The sequence below is a fragment of the Salarias fasciatus genome, chromosome 18 (assembly GCF_902148845.1).
Source record: "Salarias fasciatus chromosome 18, fSalaFa1.1, whole genome shotgun sequence".
Taxonomy (NCBI): domain Eukaryota; kingdom Metazoa; phylum Chordata; class Actinopteri; order Blenniiformes; family Blenniidae; genus Salarias; species Salarias fasciatus.
This window is the reverse complement of record NC_043762.1, coordinates 12,954,345-12,972,523: the sequence shown is the minus strand read 5'-3', so window position 1 is coordinate 12,972,523 and position 18,179 is coordinate 12,954,345. Positions and strand designations below refer to the sequence as shown.

Here is an 18,179-nt window from a genome sequence, read left to right as displayed (position 1 = left end):
AGATCCTCAGGAGTGAAATGTGTGTGATTGCAGTACTACAAACCTCCACAAGGGGCACCGCAGGTACAATCATCAAGAACATGTTTTTTTTTTTTTTTGTTATTTCAGATCCGGAAGCAGCAGAAGGAGCATGCGGAGCTCATCGAGGAGTACCGAGTCAAGCAGCAGCAGAACAACATGACCCCCATGATGCCCGCCATGCCCCCGATGCCCGGACCCGCCGGCATGGTGCCCGGACCAGCAGGCATGGTTCCCGGCCCCGCCGGTATGGTTCCCGGCCCCGCCGGCATGGTGCCCGGGGGCCCGCCGATGGTCCAGCCTCCCATGAACCCCATGATGCAGATGCCGCTTCACCCCGGTCAGCAGAACGCGCCCCCTCGCATGCCCAACCCGCCTCCGGGCTGGCATCCCGGCGCCCCCATGCCCATGGGCGGGCCGGGAATGCCGCCCATGATGCCCCCCCAGGTGGGCAACCCGGCCCCGCCCGTTCAGATGCCAATGGGTAACCTACCTCAGCACCCGCAGATGCCCGTGGATCCCCAGGCCCCGCCCGGTCCCCCCGGCGGCGTGAAGCCCATGCAGGCGGGCGGCGTGAAGTTCGACGACAACAACCCGTTCAGCGAGGGCTTCCAGGAGCGCGAGCGGCGGGAGCGGCTGCGGGAGCAGCAGGAGAGGCAGCGCGTCCAGCTCATGCAGGAGGTGGAGCGTCAGAGAGCCCTCAAGCACCGCATGGAGATGGAGCAGCAAGGCATGATGGGAGCCGACGGCGGCATGGCACCGCCGCTGTCTCAGATGCCGTTTTTCAACGCGGAGCTGCCGCAGGACTTCATGCAGCCTCAGAGGCCCCCCCTGCAGCAACAGCAGCTCGGGCCCATGTTCCCCCAGCAGCAGGGCATGCAGCCCGGGATGGGCTCGCCGCCCGCCGCCTTCCTGCAGGGCGACCGCAGAGCCATGATGGGAAACGGCATGATGCCCCCGGACATGGGCCCCGCTTTGGGCCCAGACAACGTCCCTCTGCAGGGTCCCAACTTCCCCCACGGTCAGCCCCGGCCGCGTCAGTTCAGCGGGCCGGGGATGATGCTGCAGATGCCGGGGGAGGGGCCGCCGTTCGGGGCCGACGCCTCCACGCCTTTGCCGTCCAACTTCCCCGGCTCGGGCCAGTCTCTGATCCAGCTCTACTCCAACATCATCCCCGACGAGAAGGGCAAGAAGAAGAGGAGCCGCAAGAAGAAGAAGGACGACGACGCCGATTCGGTCAAGACGCCCTCCACGCCGCACTCGGACCTCACGGCTCCTCTCACGCCGTGCGTCTCAGACACGTCCTCCACCCCCACCAGGAACACCCACCTCTTCGGAGACCAGGACCTGTCGCGGTCCCCCTTGCTGGGCTCCTCCACGCCGAGTCACTCGGAGCTGGAGAGGCAGCTGTCAGGGGGACAGTCCGGGCCGCCGGGCCCGTCGTCGGACTCGTCCAGGTCGCAGGAGCACGACCGGATCCTCAGCAACATCAAGCTGGAGCAGACGGACGCCAGCGAGTGCCACGAGCCCAGGGAGGGGCCCGTCGGCTCGGAGATGGGCTCCGTGAAGCAAGAGGGGGGCAAAGGCGGCGCGTCTCCCTTCCCGTCGGGGCAGAGTCCCAACAAAGGCGAGGCCGGGAACGAGCTGCTGAAGCACCTGCTGAAGAACAAGAGCACGCCTCCGCACGGCCGGGCCGAGGAGGAGGAGCAGGCCGACTGCAAGGCGCTGCTGAGGCAGAGCTCCATCGACAGCAACGGGGTGAGTTCAGCTGAACACAGGAAGCCAGGGACACCGGCGTTAGACTGTTTACATCTTTTAATGAATTAAAAATCTGATGGAAAACTGATATGCAAATGACATAATGATGCTTAAAACTTTATAATCTGATTAAGTAGAATATACATTATAATTTTAATTACTATTTCTTTTTCTGCATGTTTAATCTTTTTGGGCCTTTTTGTCATAAAACTGCAGCTGCAGCTTAATGAAGAAAATATTTCAAAGCGACAGTGTTACTCTGAGTTGGTTTTAAAGGAAGAACACGACGAGCTCAAGTGTTTCACAGCTTTCGGAGAGATATCAGAAGCTTGTTTTAAACTAAACCTACCACCATCGCACAGTAAAGATCCAACAAAAATAAGAAATATGTTCATCTAAAAACTTGGAACTAGAATATGGAATTAAAAATCTTAAATATGATCAACATGTAAAAAGATATCACATCTTAATCATCGTAGTGACTCGTATTTAAATTTTTCTGAATCATTTCCAAAGTTGCTTTTAATTAACGAAGAATTGTAATCTGAATAAATGATGGCAAAGCAGAAAAATTACAGAATTAAATTTGATCAAACACTGACAGTAATTAAATTGGAGAAACGTAGATTTTTGGACTGATCATTTATATTCAAAGCCGTTTTAAAGGAAAACTTTCCCTTTTTTATCTAGCAGATCACTTTAATGTAAAAGTTTGAGGATGAGAATCTTTTGCTTTTTTTTGCTGTTTCTGAGATAATTCAAGCCCTGAAAGCTGGCTGCAGTAAACATGGAAGCACTGATTCGTGTTTTTAAATGAAGCTCTGATTGTGACTCGTAGATTCCGATAAAACACAACTGATCAGACGTGAATTGTCACGTAACTGCTCTCATGACGACGACTCTTCCCGGCCTGCAGGCGTACTCTGACGGCGCCCCGGACTTCCCCGGACCGCTGCTCCCCGAGCAGGAGAAGAAGAAAGGCAGGAACAAGAGGACGCCCAAAGGAGGGGAGAAGCCGGCGTCTCGCTACAAGAAGAGGAAGAAGGAGGGTGACGAGAGGCAGCTGATGCACTCCGGACCCGACTCGGTCATGAGTCAGATCAAGCAGGTGAGCCTCGTCTTACCTTCTCGTACCTCGGAAACAAAGACGTCTGATTTTACGGTATGAATTTCCAGAGCAGAAAACGGCCTCCTCCGAGTGCACAGAGACTAATCTCACACCACATCAGCATATTACAGTAATTAGACGCTTGTTGGATGACAGCTGATCGGCCTGGTATTAGGAGATGTAATTATTGAGGAGAGACGGAGCAGATTGAAGATCTAATGCAACCTGCATATTAATCTCTCATTAGAAATGCAGCACGGTGTCACCTGATCATTACAGGGATGACATGAATATGATCACATCAGAGATAATGATCAAGCATTAAGTATTAAATGTACAGTGTGTAAAACTCAACAGACAATCCAGGTCCTAAACCCTGACTGGAATTAGTCCAGATTACACTCTAAAACCTGTTGAAGTAGTCAAAAACAGTTTAGTCAGTCTAAAGTCTGAAGGAATGTTGTTGCAGGCTCTGCTTCCTGCTGGCCTCACTGTTCTGTCTGTTCCGACACAGCAGCTCTCCCTGCTGCCGCTCATGGAGCCGCTCATCGGGGTCAACTTTGCCCACTTCGCTCCGTACGGCAGCGGCCAGCTGAACGGCGAGAGCCTGCTGTCGGGAACGTTCGGCAGCGCCTCGCTGGACGGAGTCTCCGATTACTACTCGCAGCTGGCCTACAAGGTGAGTTCCCGAGGCCTTTCTTCGAGCGGAGCGTTGTTCCAGTGCGTCTCACGTCGCGTCTGTCCTGAATCCCGCAGCAGAGCAATCTGAGTAACCCGCCGACACCGCCAGCCTCCCTCCCTCCGACTCCGCCACCCGTCAACCGACAGAAGATGATCAACGGATTCGCCACCACTGAAGAGCTGGCGAGCAAAGCCGCCGCCATGGGTGAGGAGTCCACCACCTTTACCGTAACTGTAGAGGAAGCTGCATCTAACAGTTTGCTTGGGATCCATATAGAATAGTGTAAATAGAACAGTTTAATAAACATGGACGCTGTCTCTCCGTCTCCGACAGTCTCCAAAGGTCTGGTCCCGAAGCCGCTGCACGTCCCCTTCAGGACGGAGGACGACCTGCTGGCCCGGGCCATCGCTCAGGGACCCAAGACCGTAGACGTCCCAGCCTCTCTGCCCACACCTCCTCACAACAACCAGGAGGAGCTCAGGTAAGACACACACACACAAACACGCACACCCACAGCCAGGAGGAGGTCGGCTAACACAGGTTCCGTCCCTTCCGTATCGTCGACAGTAACCGAGGGCAGGAGCCGTGTAAAGACAGAGACACGCCCGACAGCTTCGTCCCCTCCTCGTCCCCGGAGAGCGTGGCCGGCATGGAGATCAGCCGCTACCCCGACCTGTCGCTGGTGAAGGAGGAGCCGCCGTCGCCCTGCCTGTCGCCCGTACTGCCCATGCTGCCCGCTCCGGACGGCAAAGGTAAACGCTCTTCCGTTTCATCCACTTCAACCGGTAGAGACTCGCTGCGCCACCTTCTGGTTAGAAGTGACATTGCAGCACCGTGGTTCGCTGATTAGCTTTAAATTCCTTTTTTCTTTGACTGAAAATATCAAATATTAAAACTTAAAGTTCACAAACATTTTTAATTATGATGACATTTTAATTTAAACTAAAAACTCTTTATTAAAGCTTCAGAGATCTTTCTTTTTAAATGACTGAACTCTGTTAAGCCTGCATTCACACACACAGATTATATCACAGGATGTTTTCCTCTCTAGCGACTTGGCTTTGTCCTGAAGTGTCTCTTCCATTTCTCCTCCAGGCTCAGAGATCAAACTTCAGGACATTAAGACCGAGCCCTCCTCCATGTTTTTTGGTTCCCCCTTTGGCTCCATGTCCAACGACTCCAAACAGGGACTGGTGTCTGTGGCCATCACTCTCAGACCGGCTGCAGCAGAGGTAAAGTAACAACAGGAAAAAAAAAGAAAGAACAGCAACAAAACTGAAAGGTATGAAGCATCGAGCAGAATCTGACAGACCTCTCTCTCTTTTCCTCTCTTTCCTCTCAGAACATCACGGGCGTGGTCGCAGCCATTTCCGATCTGCTGTGTGTGAAGATCCCCAGCAGCTACGAGGTCAGCAGCACCCCGGACAGCCGGGGGCCGGCGTCCATGAAGGTGGGCCCCCACCTGGGCCTGGAGCCGCGGCCGCCCGTGCTCTTCCACGGGCAGGGAGACGGCGTAGGAGGACGGATGATGAGGCCCGGCCCGGGGATGATGCAGCAGCAGCAGCATCATTTCCGTTTCCATCCCAACAGCCCAGGTGAGGGAATACGGGTGTATTAAAGAGCGGCTCGTCCGAACCCCCCCAAACCCCCCCTCAGGAGCTGAAATCGAAAAGTCTTGTCTGGTTCATCATCACTTCCTGAGGAAAAACAGCACAGCGCAGCAACGCGCTCCCAGCATGGCGTCGTGTTGCCTCAAACCTCCACAGGAGCAATTATTTCTGCTCACAGCATCAGCAAAGTGTTTCTCATCAGGCATCAGAGGGCGGCGCAGCCGAAACACCTCGAGTTATCTGCTCATTAATCTCATTTTATTCGATTTTATTTACATCGGCGCCAAATTCAACGCAGACATCTGAGCCAAGATGTGGGACGAACAGCTCTTTAAGATATGATGGAGCCTTTCTAAGTTAAAAGAACAATTTCACAGGAAGCTGACGTGTGATAATGTTTATCAGTAGATGAGAAAAAATAAAACGTGTTGCTCAGGCTGCATCGTCTTCTATCTCCTCTTCTCCCTTCAGCTCTGGCCCGAGGACCCGACCACAAGACGCCCGGCAGCCCCGGATGCAAACCCCAGTGGTGCTGCAACTGCAAGGTGGTGGTTCTGGGAAACGGAGTGCAGAAAGCCATCAAAGACCTGCCCGCACACATGAAGGTCAGAACATGAGCGACGCGCTCCGAACCGCCGCGCACTCGTCCTCGTAGAGGCAAAGTCACATTTTCCTATTGATTTCCAGGTGGAAGTATTAAATCGGCCGAGACTGGATGTCCAGAGCTTCATCTGGAGGATATAGAGCATTATCCACACTTATCCTTAAGAGCTGCGCACATCCATATATTCATGCTCACACATTATGTAAATCCCTCTTCCTGCAGTTAAATCCATCTCAGATCAATTAGCAGGTTAAACGCTGAACCCCGTCGCTTCACTTCTTTAAATACTGGAGGTTTTTGGTGTTTTTTTTTTCTTTCTTTTTTTCAGCTTGATTTTCTGGCTCAGCTGGGTTTTTGTGGTTTTTTTCTCTCCTCCGTCAGGAGTCTGAAGGCCGTCTGAAATCTGAAGAGGAGCTGGTCTTCTGCAGTCACAGCTGCTTCCTGCTCTACTGCTCGGCGTCGCCACTGCAGGCCAGATCCTCCACAGACACCAAGGTGTGTGTGTGTGTGTGTGTGTGTGTGTGTGTGTGTGTGTGTGTGTGTGTGTGTGTGTGTGTGTGTCACTAACAAACAGAAACCGCACAAAACTGAGGGACAGACTCAGAAAACAGCTCCTCAAATCCGACAATGAAGGGGAAAAAAAAATCGATCCCACTTCCAGTTCTCTACGAAAATGTGTGTGTGTTGGATTTTGTGAGTTTGTGTGTGTGTGTGTTTTGAGGACCCGGTTCATGGTTGCGGTCGTTCCCTCCTCCAGGAGTCGGTGTCGCTGCTCCCGGCCTCCGAACACACCGAGGGCCTTTCTAAGATCCAGCATCAGTACAGCAACAACATGTCGTCCCTGGACGTCCACTGCCTGGCCCAGCTCCAGCCCAAACAGTCCCCGCCCTCCACCCCGCCCATCCCCTTCCCCATGGCGGGCGACGCGCCCAAGACGGAGGCCAAGGCCGACGCCCTGAAGGTGACGGTGAAGCTGAAGGCGCGGCCGCGCTCGCACGACGGCTGGCACCAGGGCAAGAGGCAGAAGGGGCTGCGCTGGAGGAAGTGGTCGGTGCAGGTGGTGGTGCCGCGGGGCAACTCCCAGCTGCCGGACGAGGACAAGATCGACGAGCTGCTGAAGAAGCTGGGGGCGTCGCTGCGGCCGCCCGCCCTGCTGCAGGACCACCGCCGCTGCTGCTTCTGCCACCAGTTCGGGGACGGCGTCACCGACGGCCCCGCCCGCCTGCTCAACCTGGACCTGGACGTGTGGGTGCACCTCAACTGCGCCCTGTGGTCGACGGAGGTGTACGAGACGCAGGCCGGCGCCCTCATCAACGTGGAGCTGGCGCTGCGCCGCGGCCAGACGGTGCGCTGCGCCTACTGCCAGCAGACGGGCGCCACCAGCGGCTGCCACCGCCTGCGCTGCACCAACGTCTACCACTTCACCTGCGCGCTGCAGGCGCAGTGCACCTTCTTCAAGGACAAGACCATGCTGTGCCACGCCCACCGGCCGCGGGGCGCGGCGGGCCAGGCGCTGGAGCACGAGCTGCGCTGCTTCGCCGTCTTCAGGCGCGTCTACGTCCAGCGCGACGAGGTGCGGCAGATCGCGGCCGCCGTGCGGCAGCCCGAGCTGGGCTACACCTTCCGCGTGGGCAGCCTGGTGCTGCACGCCATCGGCCAGCTCACCCCGCTGCAGATGGCCGCCTTCCACTCGCCCACCGCCATCTTCCCGGTGGGCTACGAGGCCTGCCGCATCTACTGGAGCATGCGGCACGGAAACCGCCGCTGCCGCTACGTCTGCTCCGTGGAGGAGCGGGAGGGGCTGCCGGAGTTCAACATCAGGGTCATCGAGCAGGGATACCAGGACCTGGTCCTGACCGACGCCTCGGCCAAAGGTTCTGGTTCTTCTTCTCATCTTCTTCGTTCTGCTGACGAGGTCCGGGTTCCCGGGTTTTTAACCTCCTCCTGTTCCGGTCTGCGCAGGAGTCTGGGACAAGGTCCTGGGTCCGGTGGCGGAGAAGAGGACGGAGTACGGCACCCTGAAGCTGTTCCCCGTCTACCTGAAGGGGGAGGACCTGTTCGGACTCACCGTCCCCGCCGTCACCAAGATCTCTGAATCGGTTCGTGGCCGCCTCCGGATGGAACGCCGTCTCCGCGGAGAGGTTTCCTGCCTCACCGTCTCCTCTCCTCCCACAGCTCCCCGGAGTGGAGGCCTGCGACCGCTACTCCTTCCGTTACGGGCGGAACCCCCTGGTGGAGCTCCCGCTCATGTTCAACCCGGCCGGCAGCGCCCGCGCTCAGCCCAGAGCCACCGGCCCCGCCTCCTCAGCAGTCATCAGGTACGGCCGGCGCTCGTTTCAAACATGACACCCGGGTGTTATCGTCACATGCTGTGGCTTCATCGTGAGGAGGGAATCCAGGGAACCCTGAAGTGCCTCATCACTGCCCCCTCCTTCCTGCAGACCCCACCCTCAGGCCGTGTCCAGCAGCAGCGCCCGGTCCAATCAGAACGTGGCGCAGGGAGAGGGCGCCGCCCAGCACGCCAAGCCCCCGGTGGTTCACCCCCGCTCCTCCCAGTACCGCTGGATGAAGAGCGAGTGGAGAGCCAACGTCTACCTGGGCCGCTCCCGCATCCAGGTGAGCGAACTCAGCTTCCGTTCAGGATCGGCGTTTTAGGAGAGAGAACTTCCTCCAGGTGCTGAACGAGGTCTGTGCTCCTCTCAGGGTCTGGGACTGTTTGCTGCCCGAGACATCGAGAAACAGACCATGGTGATCGAGTACAACGGAACCATCCTGCGGAACGAGGTGGCCATCAGGAAGGAGAAGAGTTACAGAGCTCAGGTCAGTGGAGCGAGCCGAGCCCCCGCCGTCCCGTCCCGTCCCGTCCCGCCGTTTCAGGAGGTAACTCTCGCCGTTCTGGGTTTCAGAACCGAGCGGTGTTCATGTTCCGCATCGACAGCGAGCACGTGGTCGACGCCACAAGGACCGGCGGGCTCGCCAGGTACGTGCACAGGAATCACACGGAAACATGTTCGACACATTTTCATGTTTAGGTGAAAAAAATGATGAAGATGAAGATAAAGAGAAGTCTGGTCATTTTGAGTTTAAAGTTGTGCTTTTCGTTACTCCTGTTTTTTTGGGTTTTTTTCCCAGATATATCAATCACTCTTGTGCCCCGAACTGTGTCGCCGAGGTGGTCACGTTTGAACGAGGGTACAAAATCATCATCAGCTGCGTTCGCCGCATCGAAAAAGGAGAAGAGGTGAGCGTCGCAGATACTTCACACACACAAATACTTACTAACAACGTGTTTTAACAGATATTTAAAATTGTGAACACATTGAAAATATAATTGATGACATGAACCGGAGGCTCCACCAGAATAACAGACTGTTAATTCAGTGTTTTAATCCTGGGACGTTGAAGATGGAGTCCCAGATTGGGAACAACCTAAGTTTTGAGAACGTAATAGAGCCTGACTGCTCCTTCCTGCGCGCCTCCTCAGCTCTGCTTCGACTATCAGTTCGACGCGGTGGACGAGCGGCACAGGATGGCGTGTCACTGCGGCGCCGCCGAGTGCAGGAAGTGGATCAACTGAACCCGAGTCGTCAGCGGAACGAGCAGAAGGTCTGAAGCCCCCGAAATCGCCGGATGACGACAATGGCAGCGGCGGAGGAGGAGGAGGAGCTCAAGTTTTTTTTCTTCTTCTTCTTTTTTTTTTTTTTTTTTTTTAAAAGCAAAGCTCGGTGGAAGGGAAACGTAACACAGTAGCAGGAAGTGACTCGTGCCATATGTGTGTGTATGTGTATGTTTCTGTGCGTGTATGCGTGCGTGTGTGTGTGTGTGTGTGTGTGTGTGTCTGTGTGCGTGTGTGAGAGAAAGCACTGTGCGGGGTGCAGCCTTATTGCTTACTAAGGGCAGGCCCTTTTGTTTCATACTGTTCGTGTACCGTATGACTAAATGTAGACATCACTGAATGAGGAATGTACAGCAACGAAAAACCGCGAAGGGAATATTAACTTGCACTAAAAAAAAAATAAAAAAAATAACTTTAAAAAAAAAAAAAGAAAAAAACTGAAAATACACACACACACCAGATAAAATAAAAAAAAAAAAAAAAGACGTACACACACACAAAAACCTTTGAAATACTTGATTCCATGAGTCAGTTTTATGCTCGGTCTCTGTCATGTGATTTGTGTGGAATTGGAGAGGTTTTGTATTTATTACTGAGTGAATGAATTTATTCTCAAAATGATGAGATTTGAGTCAAAGAAGGCTAGATTGATATTGTTTTTGAAGATTGAAGAAGACATGCTGTTACTTTTGTACAAACTGTACATAAAGAAAACTATAGGAATAACCGACCAAATACTACCTTAACCTTCTCGATGTTTGGCTGTTTTTAAACTCCTTTTCTTTTTTCTTTTTTTTTTTTTTCTTTTTTTTGTTCCGTTTGTCCTTGAAATTTATTTAAGATGGAAGTTCTTTCCGTTTTTTGAGAGTATATATTATGATTATCCTGTACAGAATTTGTAATATAACCACAATAATTCACAAAGTATTTTTGTTGTATTAAAGTAAGGTATTGTAGCGTAGTGTTTTTTGTGACTTACACATGCTTTGACCACTTCGGAAACAAAAAACAAATATTTTTGTTGACTAACGAGTTACAGAATGGAAAAAGAAAAAAAGAAGAAAAAAAAAAGTAAAATGCTGTTAATCAGGTTTGATTTTTAAAGAAAACTGTGAATTAGGTTTTAAAACCCAAAAGCAACTTTTTAACTTTTTATCACAAAACGTGTATTTAACTGCTTTTCTTTTTCCTTTTAATGGTGAAATAATGGTGAAAAAGTCAGCAGAGACAATGTTTTTCTTTTTTTCTTTTTTTTTTTTTTTTTAAAGCAGAAAGTGGTAATCAGAAATATTTCTTATACTGACACTTCACGAGTCACATGCGTAGAGACAGAAGAGTTTTTTGCGTGCACAATTTCAAGTGGACTGTAAAGTTTTGGAGACAGTCTTAGAACTTGTAATGTATATGGCATGTATTTTTTTAACTTTCCCAAGACTCAATTGTATATATTTTCTCAATGAATGGTTGTAACAAAATTGTTTCCTGGATATTTTTCTTCTCTTGTACGATATTTCTCCATCCTGCCAGCGTGTTTGTGCTACATTTTCTTGGTCGTGTAAAGTAGTCGGATTTTCTTTTTTCTTTCTTTCCTTTTTTTTTTTTTTTTTTTTTTTTTTTGGGAAAATGCCTTTTGAAGTGTACAGATTATGAGGTTTGGAGTTTGTGGAACTGAATTTAGAAACATTTACAAAAATAAACTATTTTACATGTTAACAAGTTGTGTCAGAACTGTTTTTAGACTCATGCAGAAGTACAAATACTTTATTTTCTGAACTAAAAGTCACACATTCAATAAACACTTGTGAATGTTTCATCAAAATCCTAAGTTTTTCTAGCCTAATATTTTATCTGTTTGCTTTGCTGTCCCATTTCTGTTGTCTGTAGACATTCCTAGAAAAACATTAACATCTGTGCACACAGTTCATGGCAGCGTGATCCAGGAAGAGAGAAAATCTTCCTCATGTCACATCAGTTCAACCCGAATGTCGTCCAAGCAGGCATAAAATACTTCCCTGAAAGCTTGGTGCATGGAGACTTCAGTGGCGTCCGTGATTAGCAGAATTTTCAAGTCAGCAGGAGAAAACATGAAGCACAGTTCATGGCTGCAGGCTCCATTTTTCAATAAACCAGGTAGCAACTTGAAAAACTGCCTTCAATCCAGAGGTGATTAAAAACAGAATATGCCCTGGACGGACAACACCAGTCCCAAAACTTTAATTACAACCTGGAAACTTGTTCATTTCCTTATAAAAACCTGACAGTGCTGCAGTGGCCAACTGCAAAAACCTATGAAATATTTAATTTTTCGCACTTTCAGTGTTGGATTATGTTGCATGAGGCATTTAAAGCTGCAGCTCATAAAGTTTGGGGTGGTGGAATGAACCCAACAAGCTGCCCGGCAGGCCTCTGCTAACGTGCAGAAAATATACATTTTCGGATTTCTGATGAAACATGCATAAAAATGTAAATCTGGCTGAAGTGATCCCAGAAGACAAAATTAAATATACGTCATTCATTCTTTCATTGTCGTTGTTGTGAAAAAAGAAGCCACTAATTGATCTAATTTCAGAGCATATAATCTTAATCCCACTAATTTATGTAAATTCATCTCACATGCATAATTAGATAAGGAACTAAAAGGAGGCGTGACTTCCTGCTGTGTCACGTGTTCAGGTGTGGAGGCTGTGAAGGGTTAACCTGACGAGGAGGCACCGATCTGCACGGGCGACGGACTGCGCCGTAACCCCTGTAAACACGGCGTGTCGACGCGGACTCGAACATGTGATATAGCCTCGCGTGTGCACGGTCCAGCCACTTCCTGGTGAAGGAGGCAGCAGCTCGGAGGCTTCGCGCGGAGTCCCGGGGGGCGTCTGACGGGGAGCAGGACTGCGGGATTTGAAGCACTTTGAGCGGCCGGGGAGTCATGGGGAGCACCGTGACCGAGGCGAGCAAGGAGCGCTGCAGGAAGCCCGGGAGGAGGAGGAGAAGTCTGCGGATCAACCTGCCCGTGAGTCCGTCTGCCCCCAGCAGCACACACACACACGCACACACACGCACTCTAAATTAATTCACAACATTGACTCTGAAACTTCACTTTTTGGTCTGTTTTTGTTCTGAGCCGAGTGCACGACTGACAGCTGTCTGAGCACTTCCGACTTTCATCTTTATTTATTTATTTATTTATTTATTTATTTATAAATAAAATATTGTTTAAACGCCTTTTAATGAACGTGTTTTGAACAAAATAGATGTTGAAATGATTAATAAATTAATCACGTGTAATTTTATTGAATACGAATGACGTCACGTCTAAAACAAAATATATTTTTTCGACAAAAAAAATCAATAGATAAAAAGAAATCACATTAATTTAAGTGAAAAGGTTAAATGAATAAGGTATACATTATAAATGTCTGTACTTAAAAAAAAAAAAAAAAAAAAAAAAAAATTGGCAATAAAAATGGCTTGGCCCTGGTGAAACCAGAAAACCTTCGTTGTTTTTCTGGTGTCCATTTTTTTTTTTTTTTTTTTTTTTTTACACGTGTCCGTGTAAACATGAAACTTTCCTGAAAGGAAAATGCCAATATGCACTTGAGAAAGATAGTGTTAGATATGTAAAATTAAAAAAAAAAAAAAATCAAGAAGTTTATGTAGTGAAACCAAGTGAACAATTTCTATTGAAAACTTGTTAAGAATTTTTTTTAAATCCCTCTTATTTAAACTAAATTACTGTGCGTGTACACAAAGCTCTCCACACTAATCTCTGTTCCTGAATTAGCCTCACTGAGAAGAGTTTGAATCTCCAGAAATCCATACAAACATGACAAACACTGACACTTTCAAGACTCTCAGCAGCCAAGACAACCATTAAAGAATGAATCAGTGGGAAGTAAAACATAAATGTCATCCTAATATAAGCTCACTTAGAAAGACTCTCTGCTGCACATCAGAAAACACTTTTATTCCTCTGTCGTGTGACTTCCACAACACTGCTGCATTCTGGGTTGTAAGCAACACAATTAAGTGTCATTAAAAGATAAAAACTCAATAACCGCTTCTAGGAAAGCTTGCAAACAGCAGCAGGCAGCGAGACGTGTGGACTGATGCTAAAACGCACAGAACTGTGTGAGAGGATCCGTTTTATTTTTCATGCACATCGTCGTTGGATACGTTTGTGTCTGTTTTTGTTCTTTTCTGTTTCTTTCTTTGCACACTTTATCCGAGTGAGCCGAAGTCCGCCTGCAGCAGGTCAAAGGTCGCCAGTTGCCAGTAAACATAAAGAAGCTGGTTGACTGTGAAACTGGCCGAGGCTCAGGGAGAACATGCAGACTCCACACAGAACGTTCAGATCTGAGCTTCTCACGTCCAACCAGACACGTTTCCAAAATCAGACTTGGGAACACTGGCTGTGAGGTGACGGAGCAGGCCGCTGCACCTCGGCGCCACACCGGTAAAAACCCAAACACTCAGTTGGTAACGTCGCCCGAAGTGTTGGCGGTGTGTTCAGGTACAGCTCGGAGAAACCCCCGTTTTCGCCGCCCCGTGTGAAATGCCGCAGCGCCGCACCTCGGTGTGAACTCCTTCCTGAGAAGCTGATAAAATCTGATCGTCTCGGAGATCTGTGGCGCTGTCCTTCACGCGCTAACCCGAGCGCCGCTCCTCTCAGGAATGCCGGTATGAGGAAGCGGCTTTACCCGTGAAAAGGATGCGGCGGGTGGAGGAAAGGTCATTTTTCTTCTTTTTTTTGTATTTTTAATCTGCGTCCTTAAGCCTCAGGAAACACCGACATCAACATGCAGCGACGTGTTTTCTGCTCTCCGGTGTGAAGTCGGCTAAAAACACTTCTTGATTACAATTATTCCCATTTATTAAAGGAAGTGTCGTTACTGTACTGGTGCTGTACTCTAGTTTCTAATGCTCCATAATGTGGATGCTTGTTGCTGTTTACTGTAACTCCAGTCAACAGGAGTTTAGAGTTTAGTCACTGATTGACGCGGCCCTCCGCTGGTTTGCAGGACTTTGGTTCCTTCGCCGCCCCCCAGGTGTCGGAGACGAGCGGCTCGGCCAGAGGCGCCTCCGAGACGGTGAGTCTCCGCTTCCTCCTCGCACATGCAGGGTCTGCTCCTGCATCGCTGCAGGTCCGTCTCTCGCCGGCTGGCGGTAACACGACGCCCACAAGTTCTCCACGCACACCCCGGACGGGAAATTGATTTTTCTGAAGGAAAGCAGCCTCTTCCTCTCCCGTCTGCTCTGATTCATGTGAACTCGGCTGATAACTGAGCATCACTGGAAGCGCCAGCCACAAAGAGGGACCACAACATTCGTAAATTATAAAAAAAAATTCCTTCAAATGTTGAGGTATTTGCCCCAGAGGGACTAAACAGCCACATTGCTTTGGGCAGTGATATGAAAGGAGCTCAGGTAGAACATGGAAACCCGGATGTGTGGCTTCTGGTGCCTGCCAGGTAGAATTCACGAGCCGAGCTGCGCAGATCTGCCAAACCTGCAGCGCCTGTTGTTTTTGTGCGAGTCGGCGCTCCGAGCGGCTTCGCCTGCCTTAACAAGCTCTTGCACAATGAGGGACGGAGATTTGCTGGCGAACGGAGCCGGTGGGCGTGTGCTCACGTTCCTCTCGCCCCGCCGCGGGATTGGCCGTGGAGGCGCGCCAGCCGCCTGAAAAACACCAGCCTCCAACTCCTCACAGGCCACTGCCCTTCTGTTTTTCAGTCAGCTGCTCACCTACAGCCGTGGTTCTCAACCTGGGGTCAGGGGCCCCTCGTGTGGGTCAGGCCGGAGGCTGTTATCAAAATGAGATTTACACATTAAAAATTCCAAATTCCAGCCTCATATTTTGTTTTTTGTTTTTTTAAAGGGGCTGTAGTGTGTTGGAGAGAGTGGGCGTGTCGCCTTCACTCTGATGTCGGAGGCTTTAAAGGTCCGCAGCCTTTCTTCTCTGGGGGGTCCGGGGCCAGTTTTAATCTCTCTGAGCGTTGTGTTGTCGGTAATTATCATGCAGGCTTGTAGCTCCTAAAACAGTCTGGTTACATTTGGCTGTTTTCAGTAAACACCCTCCACCCCCTCCCTCCCCGAGCACTGTGAAATTACTTTGTCACTAAAGTTTCAGCTAACTCAGACCTGAATTCTAATCATTTATAACAAGTTTAGATCTTTGAATTTAGGATTTAACGATAGGAAAAAAACTCTAAAATGTCCTTTGTTGATGTTTTTTTTTTTTTTTTAACAAGTTTTACACTGGATGTTTTATGAAATTAAAGTAAAAATAGATTTAAAGTACAAAAACATATTAATTTGTCTTAGAATTGACCAAACTGTGAATCTCTGACTTGTTGCTTGGATTTATGTGGCTGTTGACGGGAGGATGAGCAGTTTTCATGTAGGTGCTGACAACGGATTAAAACTCCATGTTTGTATCAGGACGGGAAAATCCAGTCGAATCCTCCTGTGTGTGTTCAGCTCAGAGTCCTGAATATATCTCCAATAAATCAGTATTGTTGGTTTTTTAGATACTTTTATGAGCTTTTTCTTCTTCTTCTAATTGCTCTCTGCACCGAGTCACTGTCATGCTGCTGTTTTACGAGCCGCCATTAACGGCTGCGATGTGGCAAACCAAACCAAACACAAGCGGAAAAAGCAGAAGTGACCAGAGGAGTCGGTCCTCCTCCTTTATGAGCACGAATCTCTGCTCTCAGCTTTGCAGGGTTTTCTCACAGCTCTCCAGCGTTTGCTAACCATCATTAACCCTTTATGAGCCGCTGACCAGTTTAGAAGTTTAACCCAGTGAAGGGTTAACCGTACGTTTCATAAACCTCCTTGTTGTCTCTCAGGGGGAACGTCTCGTCCGCCCGGCCAGCCCGGGCAAAGCGGCGACCACGAGGAGCCCGGCCGGCGCGCCGCCGCACCCCCAGTCCGCCCCGGTGCAGATCAAGCCCAGCTCGGGGTCGCCCAGGTCCATCTTCCCCTACCCGTCCCTCCAGAGCGCGTCGCCCAAGTCGCCCCGCCGCCTCAGCCTGGGCGGCATCTTCCGCTCGTCGTCCGGCTCCTCGCCTGGAAGCATCAAGCTCTTCTCCAGAAGCAGGAGAGGTAAGAGAGTCGTGAATCGGCTGTTCCGGATTGAGGGATGCGTGGAGGAGAACAGTGAAGCACATCCGGATGTGGTCAATCAAACCGCATATGATACCAGAGAGGATGCAAAACGAGATCTGGAGGAGAAGAAACAGTACAAGTAATAGTTACAAGTATTACTGTTCTGTGTATTGTTTCCATTGTATCTGAGTTGCAGCTGTTATTCCTTCAGTCAGGTTTTAATAATGAGCTCTCATAATGAATTGCAGTCAGTAAATACTTCTTTAGAATACAGCCGAGTTTCTTAGTTTGTCACTGCGAAAAGTGACTCTTCTTTAGTCTCGGTGACGTACACAAAGCTGCATTATTGCTGTGTTGCTGAGACACACTCATTACAGTGCACGCTACTGAAACTTGTTAACTTTTTGCTTCTTTTGAAACCATTTCCAGTAACTTTAAGGCTTGTTATTCCCTCTGGTTCAGCTCCTCTGCTGCACGTTCACTTGACTTTAACCCTGCTGAGTTCACAGGTTCAGATTTTCTGTAGTCGTTCGTCAATCAGTCGTTTTGTCTCGGATGATAAAATACTGTCCGGTTCCTTTTGGGAACCTTCCTTTCTGTTTTTTTGACAAATGTTCCAGTTAAAACAGTATTGCACAAATACAGTTTGCTTCAGTGAAAAGAATCACAAAAAAGAAATAATTGTTGGTTTTGGTGAATTTATGGACCGTAAAACACATTATCCTCTCTGAAACATGAAAAAAGTTAGAAAACCTTTATGCTTTTCATTTAATGTGGCCTCTAAGTTAAGCTAAACCTTAAAGCTTAGAAAATCTGATGAATAGAAACAAATCTGTTTCTTCTGTGTTTCCTTACAGATTTGAAAATTAGGTTTAAAATCTTCTCTAAAAACACTGAGCTCATTGGTGTTGTATGTTAAAATAGAATCAGAGACTCATTATTATCACTGCTTATTTTCTCCATCACCATATCATTTTCGTGGAATGTATCATGATGACTTAGTGATTAGATCCTTTTCACTCGAACTTTTTGTTTCTTTACCACCTCAGAAAAACTATCAAAACACTTCATGTTACACTGATCTGTTGTTTTGGACTCGGAAAGCAACAAGCTTCAAGATTTGATTGTTCGCAGCTTTTCTAGAGATGTGAAGAGAAGAAATTAATACAACTGAGAATGTTAGGTTAATGTTTCTCAGTGCTTCCACCAGAGAAAAGAAAAGCTGAAAATAGCTGTGAAGATCTCTCTAGCATGCCCTCTTTTGTTTTATATCTCCTTGAATTAATTTAAAAGAAAAAAAAAAAGTCTGATTCCAAATCTGGAAATACCGACAACAGTCTGATTACATCCACCGGAGTCTCTGTTTTCAAAAAGGATGAAATGCTGATTTCTGCCTACATTAGGAGCCACACGGCCTCCTCCAGCTTCCATTAAAACTCCTCAGTAATGGCATAAATACCGAAGCAGAACAAGACCTCCTTTTTATGGATTCCAGACCGAACGGGCTGTTTTTCAGCTCCTCCGTCTCCCCGTGCTCCAGTGGTTGATCATTATGTAACAGAGAGAGGAGAAAGAAAAAAAAAAAAATGGTGGTGGTCGTTGACGGAGACGGCCTCGCTGGAAGCAGCACCCGGCAGATAGAAGCGTGAGTCATGTGTTTTTGGCTCAGACCGGCAGCC

At 49.1% G+C, this 18,179-nt stretch overlaps 2 protein-coding genes across 9 annotated transcripts in view; both read left to right on the top strand.

The window, feature by feature from the left end:
• kmt2cb (lysine (K)-specific methyltransferase 2Cb) overlaps nucleotides 1–10,442 on the top strand; it is an 85,240-nt gene extending 74,798 nt beyond the window's left edge. For 6 of the 7 annotated variants that reach the window (XM_030115174.1, XM_030115173.1, XM_030115171.1 and 3 more), the window contains 18 exons: nucleotides 109–1,776; nucleotides 2,693–2,884; nucleotides 3,399–3,563; nucleotides 3,641–3,770; nucleotides 3,900–4,047; nucleotides 4,134–4,318; nucleotides 4,662–4,798; nucleotides 4,909–5,161; nucleotides 5,648–5,781; nucleotides 6,162–6,275; nucleotides 6,538–7,654; nucleotides 7,743–7,879; nucleotides 7,956–8,098; nucleotides 8,222–8,396; nucleotides 8,484–8,600; nucleotides 8,687–8,760; nucleotides 8,913–9,021; nucleotides 9,265–10,442. In XM_030115174.1, the coding sequence (XP_029971034.1) occupies nucleotides 109–1,776; nucleotides 2,693–2,884; nucleotides 3,399–3,563; nucleotides 3,641–3,770; nucleotides 3,900–4,047; nucleotides 4,134–4,318; nucleotides 4,662–4,798; nucleotides 4,909–5,161; nucleotides 5,648–5,781; nucleotides 6,162–6,275; nucleotides 6,538–7,654; nucleotides 7,743–7,879; nucleotides 7,956–8,098; nucleotides 8,222–8,396; nucleotides 8,484–8,600; nucleotides 8,687–8,760; nucleotides 8,913–9,021; nucleotides 9,265–9,357 (5,091 nt within the window). In that variant the 3' untranslated portion in view covers nucleotides 9,358–10,442. The remainder of the gene's footprint in view (nucleotides 1–108; nucleotides 1,777–2,692; nucleotides 2,885–3,398; nucleotides 3,564–3,640; nucleotides 3,771–3,899; nucleotides 4,048–4,133; nucleotides 4,319–4,661; nucleotides 4,799–4,908; nucleotides 5,162–5,647; nucleotides 5,782–6,161; nucleotides 6,276–6,537; nucleotides 7,655–7,742; nucleotides 7,880–7,955; nucleotides 8,099–8,221; nucleotides 8,397–8,483; nucleotides 8,601–8,686; nucleotides 8,761–8,912; nucleotides 9,022–9,264) is intronic. The other variant, XM_030115170.1, reaches the window with a different exon arrangement.
• A 1,733-nt stretch (nucleotides 10,443–12,175) lies between these two features.
• LOC115405567 (5'-AMP-activated protein kinase subunit gamma-1-like) overlaps nucleotides 12,176–18,179 on the top strand; it is a 30,523-nt gene continuing 24,519 nt past the window's right edge. The window contains exons 1-3 of one of the 2 annotated variants that reach the window (XM_030115176.1): nucleotides 12,176–12,403; nucleotides 14,412–14,480; nucleotides 16,242–16,497. In XM_030115176.1, coding sequence (XP_029971036.1) covers nucleotides 12,320–12,403; nucleotides 14,412–14,480; nucleotides 16,242–16,497 — 409 coding nt within the window. In that variant the 5' untranslated portion in view covers nucleotides 12,176–12,319. The remainder of the gene's footprint in view (nucleotides 12,404–14,411; nucleotides 14,481–16,241; nucleotides 16,498–18,179) is intronic. The other variant, XM_030115177.1, reaches the window with a different exon arrangement.